Source organism: Triticum dicoccoides, chromosome 5A, assembly GCF_002162155.2.
Source record: "Triticum dicoccoides isolate Atlit2015 ecotype Zavitan chromosome 5A, WEW_v2.0, whole genome shotgun sequence".
Classification (NCBI taxonomy): domain Eukaryota; kingdom Viridiplantae; phylum Streptophyta; class Magnoliopsida; order Poales; family Poaceae; genus Triticum; species Triticum dicoccoides.
The window spans coordinates 624,164,327-624,171,488 of NC_041388.1; the positions used below are offsets into that span (position 1 = coordinate 624,164,327).

Consider the following 7,162-nt stretch of genomic DNA (forward strand, 5'->3'; position numbering starts at 1 on the left):
GGCTCCAAATATAGCGTAGTAGTTGCAGCTACAAGATGACATAGAAATTTGCGAAGTACATACGGATCTGAATGTTGCAGACCCATTGACTGAAACCTCTCTCACAAGCATAACATGATCAAACCCAGAACTCTTTGGGTGTTAGTCACATGGGGATGTGACCTTGAGTGTTAATCACATAGCAATATGAACTAGATTATTGACTCTAGTGCAAGTGGGAGACTGTTGGAAATATGCCCTAGAGGCAATAATAAATTGATTATTATTATTATATTTCCTTGTTCATGATAATCGTTTATTATCCATGCTAGAATTGTATTGATAGGAAACTCAGATACATGTGTGGATACATAGACAACACCATGTCCCTAGTAAGCCTCTAGTTGACTAGCTCGTTGATCAATAGATGGTTACGGTTTCCTGACCATGGACATTGGATGTCGTTGATAACGGGATCACATCATTAGGAGAATGATGTGATGGACAAGACCCAATCCTAAGCCTAGCACAAAGATCGTGTAGTTCGTATGCTAAAGCTTTTCTAATGTCAAGTATCATTTCCTTAGACCATGAGATTGTGCAACTCCCGGATACCGTAGGAATACTTTGGGTGTGCCAAACGTCACAACGTAACTGGGTGGCTATAAAGGTACACTACAGGTATCTCCGAAAGTGTCTGTTGGGTTGGCACGAATCGAGACTGGGATTTGTCACTCCGTGTAAATGGAGAGGTATCTCTGGGCCCACTCGGTAGGACATCATCATAATGTGCACAATGTGACCAAGGAGTTGATCACGGGATGATGTGTTACGGAACGAGTAAAGAGACTTGCCGGTAACGAGATTGAACAAGGTATCGGGATACCGACGATCGAATCTAGGGCAAGTACAACACTGCTAGACAAAGGGAATTGTATACGGGATTGATCGAATCCTCGACATCGTGGTTCATCCGATGAGATCATCGTGGAACATGTGGGAACCAACATGGGTATCCAGATCCTGCTGTTGGTTATTGACCGGAGAACATCTCGGTCATGTCTGCATGGTTCTCGAACTCGTAGGGTCTACACACTTAAGGTTCGATGACGCTAGGGTTATAGGGAATAGATATACATGGTTACCGAATGTTGTTCGGAGTCCCGGATGAGATCCCGGACGTCACGAGGAGTTCCAGAATGGTCCAGAGGTAAATATTTATATATGGGAAGTCCTGTTTTGGTCGCCGGAAAAGTTTCTGGTTTTATCAGTAATGTACCGGGACCACCAGGAGGGTCCCAGAGGTCCCCCAAGTGGGGCCACCAGCCCCGGAGGGCTGCATGGGCCATGTGTGGGAGGGGACCAGCCCCAGGTGGGCTGGTGCGCCCCCCACCAAGGCCCAAGGCGCAAGGGAGAGTGGAAGGGCGCAAACCCTAGGCTCAGATGGGCCTAAGGCCCACCTAGTGGTGCGCCCCCCTCTCTCCCCCCTTGGCCGCCCCCCTAGATGGGATCTAGGGCTGTCCGCCACCCCTAGGGGTGGAAACCTAGGTGGGGGCGCAGCCCTTCCCCTCCCCCTATATATATACTTGAGGTTTTGGGGTGCCAGAGACACGAGTTCCTCTCCTTCTTGGCGCAGCCCTACCCCTCTCCCTCCTCGTCTCTCGTAGTGCTTGGCGAAGCCCTGCTGGAGTCCCGCGCTCCTCCACCACCACCACTCCGTCGTGCTGCTGCTGGATGGAGTCTTCCCCAACCTCTCCTTCTCCCCTTGCTGGATCAAGGCGTAGGAGACGTCACCGGGCTGTACGTGTGTTGAACACGGAGGTGCCATCCGTTCGGCACTAGGTTGGATCACGACGAGTATGACTCCATCAACCCTGTTCACTTGAACGCTTCCGCTTAGCGATCTACAAGGGTATGTAGACGCACTCTCCTTCCCCTCGTTGCTAGATTACTCCATAGATTGATCTTGGTGATGCGTAGAAAATTTTGAATTTCTGCTACGTTCCCCAACACCCGCAACTAACTCATTAGTAGCAATGCTTGCAAGGCTTAAGTGATGTGCATTACCGAGAGGGCCCACAGATACCTCTCCGATATTCGGAGTGACAAATCCTAATCTCGAAATATGCCAACCCAACAAGTACATTTGGAGACACCTATAGAGCACCTTTATAATCACCCAATTACGTTGTAACGTTTGGTAGCACACAAAGTGTTCCTCCGGTAAACGGGAGTTGCATAATCTCATAGTCATAGGAACATGTATAAGTCATGAAGAAAGCAATAGCAGAATACTAAACGATCGGGTGCTAAGCTAACGGAATGGGTCATGTCAATCACATCATTGTCGTAATGATGTGACCCCGTTAATCAAATGACAACTCATGTCTATGGTTAGGAAACATAATCATCTTTGATCAACGAGCTACTCAAGTAGAGGCATACTAGTGACAATCTGTTTGTCCATGTATTCACACGTGTATTATGTTTCCGGTTAATACAATTCTAGTATGAATAATAAACATTTATCATGATATAAGGAAATACATAATAACTTTTTTATTGCCTCTAGGGCATATTTCCTTCAAATCTGGGCCCAAATTTCGCTCAGGTTAGGGATGGCCAAGCCTTACCGGCGTCGGGTACGCTGGACTACCCCACCAAAGGCCTCGATTATCCCGGGAGATTCATTTGACGGTGGTTAGTCCTTTGTCGACGTGTTTGCTCTGCCAAAGAATAGGGAGGGGTTGTTGCCCCTTCGGCTTCTTCACCAATTCCCAACTCTGTTACTCTGTTACTCTATTACCCTATGTTGCACCAACTCTTACCGACGCAGCCGGCCATCACTTGCCAGAGCCAACGACATCTTTTCTGTTTGACCCTGCTGTGTTGTTTCATCCTGGTCATCAAGCAATCCATGTGGTGGCTGCAACTAGGCCCTACCGTCAGATCCAATTGTCATAACTGTTAGCTAATTAGTCTATAGTTTGTTTTTGCAGGTCAATTAGGCTATGTTGAACTAAGTATTAGATGTTCATCAATGTAAGTCACGTTGTGACTAATTTTTGCCCAATTTTTTTGAAATAAAGTCAAATTGAACAAAATGTGTTTTGCATTCTTTTATTTTTTAAGATGAACCATTGCAATCAATGACAAACTAGATCTACATGCAAGAAAAGTATGGATGTTGCCTTTGACGAATCTGAGTTTACGTCTTGGCTGCACAACATCTATATCCATAGTGAGCATGCTTCATATGTGTTATGGAGGCTGACCATATGACGACTCTCCTAGATAGTTGCTCTTAGGCGTGACGGATAGCACGTGCTACCAACTGACGCGGTGCCTTCTAGATATAAATCTGATGACACATCGAAGTAGATGAACTGTTGGGACACAGACTATCTAATCTCGGATGAATAGTAGAATACAAAAAAAATCTGAATTTGCAACAAAATTGAGAAATTATGTGTGCAAAATTTCGTGATGGAATCACATTGGTGGAGGTTTTTGTTTATTGTCTGCACACCTCATACGTTAAATTTGTTTGGCCCACACCTCCATGAATGTGATTACATCATGAAAATTTGATGCATGTGAAAATTTCGGATGATTGTTGCAAAACAAATTCGTATCAATCATCTCATGACACCACGCGGCTGACGAAGTTCTTTAACATCAACGTTTTTAAGAAAGGAGAGACGTTGCGTCATTGTCATCAGATCCAACCATCAAGGCAAGAATCTAGGTTTTCACCATCAAGAATCAGTTCAAGCATATCTGTGCAATGCCTTCAATAAGGTACCGACGCAAAAAAAAACTTCGCCATTGCCATGTATAATCAGCTTGGATTAGACCTAGGCTTTTACCTTGGAGCTCAAGACTGGGTGCCCGTAGCACCACCATCGAAGTCACACATGAGTTATCACCACCACTTTTCCGCGATCTCAACAACTACATTCGATGTGCGACCGCTACCGCTGCACAATCATCCCTCTGCATCACGCCATCGTCCATAGTTTGCATCCAACCGCGCGGGGAAGACTCAGATCCGCGCGAGAAGACATGTCATGCCGCCATCGGCGGGCTTTCCCCAGTGACCTATGCTGACAACGGGGAGGGGGGGTGGAAGAGGGGCCGACGAAGAGGACAGGTAGGTTTCCCCTGAGCCGTCCCTGTGAAGAAGATGCGGGGGTAGATTCCTTTTTTCGTTCATACCGAACTCATTTGAGCTTGAGCTAAGAAGAAGGGCACTTCCCCAGCCGTTATCTCAACTCTTATAAAAACAGAGTTGATGATGATGGTGTGCCTGTCATCCTGCAATATATGCCGTCCGATCTATATCTGACGGATAGGAAGGAAACTACGACAATTTTGTAAAAAGATATCTACACTCCTTTTCACATTTGCAGATAAAGCTTTTCATTATAGAAATCCGTAGCGTTGGATATGTGATGTGATGTGATTTGAAGAAGGCATCAAAAGATCCATCCAGCCTAGTACAACACATTCAAGAAAAGACGTGTTCCATAATCACATCATGTTGATCCCACACGTAAAAAATTCTTACACGGTGAGCCCAAAGCCATCAACACAAACATATCTATTTTAGCGGTGAAATCCAGCCATTGTCTCGGAGATAAGTACCCTACAAGTCCACATGCACAACCTAAGAAATCAGAGCCAAAATGGATGCGACTGCAAGCAGCAGAACGGAGGGAGCACCGGCGCCCCTCCACGCCGAGCTGGGCACCACCACCGGCCTCTGCCCCTGCATGACCGGCGGCGCTTCCACCGCCGGCGACGTCGCCGTCTCATCCACCGACGACTCCGGTGGCAACGCTGCTGCAGAATTGCAAGACGTTTGTTCAGACCAACAGATTAATTTGCAGCTTCGGTGCGGTAGGAGCAGAAGATCGTTGAAGATACTTACGCAGAGGAGGCAGCGCCGGGGCAAATGCAATGGGCCCTGCAAGTTCATTGTTCAGTGTTAATTAGCTTCAGTAATGTACACTCAGTAGTCAGTAATATGACAATGGTCAGGGAGGATTAAAGTTACCTGGAGCTGGGATTTGCGTCGCTGTATCTGCAGATCACAAGACTTGGTTGGTTAATCAGAGTTCAAATTGTGCAGTAAAAAAACTGAAAATAAATCGTTGTAAGTAGAAACGGACCTCTGCAGACGAGCGGGACGGACAGCGACTTGCAGACCCTGGGGAGGGAGATGGCGAGGGTGCGGTTGATGGGGAGGCCGAAGGGCACGTTGCCGGTGAGGATGAGGCAGGCGCAGTCGGCGCCCGTGCGGACCACCCCGGCCACCGCCCTGCAGCACTGCTGCGTCGGCGAGCCCCCGCCGTTGGTGCTCCCCGTCACGAAGTTGAGGCACGGCGTGAAGGTGCTGATCAGCGACGCCGTGCACGACGTCGCCACCCCCGCCTGCCCCGACACCGCCGCCGGAAGCACGGCCAGCACCAGCACCATCGCCGCCGCCGCGCCCATCGCACCGTCACGTGTCATAGCCCGATCATACAACTGAAATGCACCACAGTTTTTGAATGACAAATTAAACTGTGCAGGATCCCGCACGGTTCCGCTGCTTATATATGCATGTGGGTGATGGTGGGTGTCGTGTGTGTAAACTAGTGTGGTTAAGAATGTTTCAGGTGGTAGATGAGCGTTTGGCCATGGTGGTTGCGCGAACCGCTTGTGCCGATGCGTTTAGGTGATCAGGACGTCGGGTAGCTAGGACGATTGTGACCAGATGAATCCAGAAAGTTTGCAGGTGCACTGCTCTCTCTGTCTTGGAGACTCTGACTGACTCGCCATGAAAGCGAAGTCCAAGGATTTGGCGAGAAGTTGACCGAACAATGGCGAATGCATATGCAAAAATAGCCTGGGCTCACCGGCGCGACCAACCTAACTAATTGCTACTATTATGGACCATGGTCTGTCAGTGTCAAGAAAGAGAATGGTTCTTGCTACAAAATAAGAGAGGATATGTGCGTACCAGTGCCACGCACAGCTTGCTCATCACACACAAGGAAGAATTACAGCAGGTCCAATGGGAGCGACTTACGCCAACGTCGCGTTGCTCGGCCTTGTCCTGGCCGTGGCGGCCGCGCTGCTGGCGTGCCAGTGCGCGGCGCAGGCGCCGGCGCCGGCTCCATCTGGTGGCGGCGGCGGCTCTGGGTGCATGCCGGAGCTCGTGAGCCTGTCGCCGTGCATGGGCTACATGTCAGGCAACGCGACGGCGCCCGGGGAGCCGTGCTGCGCGGCGGTGTCCGGCGTGCTGCGGTCCAGCCCGCGGTGCCTCTGCGCGGTGCTTGGCGGCACGGCGGCCACGCTCGGCGTGGCCGTGGACGGCGCCCGCGCGCTGCAGATGCCCGCGGCGTGCAAGGTCCAGGCCCCGCCCGCCAGCCAGTGCGACGGTAACTTCCAATAGCTCAGAAAGGAGTGGTCTGGAAAATCTACTGCGAAACACCACGGGTGGACAATAACGTCGTGCCATTTGTGCAGCCATGGGAGCTCCGATGTCTTCTCCGGCGACGCCCTACGATCCCGACGTGACCCCTGCAGGTACGTGCATGCAGAACCTCCTCCAAATATTCTGTACACAGGCCGTGGAATTTACGTGGAGCTCATGGGGGCATCATTTTCTGACGGACGCAGGGTCTGGATCGAAGGCCACTCCAACACCTCAGTACTCCCACGGGAACGTCAACGGAGCAGGAAGAAGAACTCTGGCCTTTGCCGTCGCCGTTGTAGCAATCGCTCTGACACTGGTTCCTGAGATCTTTTGAATCGGTCCCGGGCCTGTAAATTACTCCTGCATGGCAAAGGCTGAGGCCAGTTAAGATTCAATGAAAATGGAGGGTCTCATCATATATTTAATATAAGCACGAGTGAGAACCTTCCACCCACTCCCGGCTTTGGGAATCTCACAGAAGCTTCCTTGGACCGGTCTTGAGAAGCGTCTGGAAGCTTCCGGCGGTCTTTTTTTTTCCTTTTTATGTTTTTTGGATGGTTTTTATTCAATTTTTTATTTTATCATTTTCTTTTACCTTTATTTTATTTTCCATTGTATTTGTTATTTAGTCTTTTTACATGCTTGAACTTCTATCAAATTCGAAAACTTTTTCAAACTCATGATTTATTTTTTCGAGAAAACGCAAAGGACCTTTGC

At 49.2% G+C, this 7,162-nt stretch overlaps 2 protein-coding genes across 2 annotated transcripts; one reads left to right on the forward strand and one right to left on the reverse strand.

Moving 5' to 3' along the window:
* Positions 1-4,488: 4,488 nt before the first annotated feature.
* Positions 4,489-5,527, reverse strand: LOC119298153 (non-specific lipid-transfer protein-like protein At2g13820). The gene is made up of 4 exons (XM_037575659.1): positions 5,154-5,527; positions 5,039-5,065; positions 4,913-4,948; positions 4,489-4,824 (listed from the first exon to the last, which is right to left on the reverse strand). Exons 1-4 carry the CDS (start codon positions 5,494-5,496, stop codon positions 4,649-4,651), a joined length of 582 nt encoding a protein of 193 aa, XP_037431556.1. The 5' UTR covers positions 5,497-5,527; the 3' UTR covers positions 4,489-4,648.
* Positions 5,528-5,679: 152 nt separating this feature from the next.
* Positions 5,680-6,897, forward strand: LOC119298154 (non-specific lipid transfer protein GPI-anchored 2-like). The gene is made up of 3 exons (XM_037575660.1): positions 5,680-6,407; positions 6,496-6,555; positions 6,649-6,897. Exons 1-3 carry the CDS (start codon positions 6,041-6,043, stop codon positions 6,777-6,779), a joined length of 558 nt encoding a protein of 185 aa, XP_037431557.1. The 5' UTR covers positions 5,680-6,040; the 3' UTR covers positions 6,780-6,897.
* Positions 6,898-7,162: the final 265 nt, after the last annotated feature.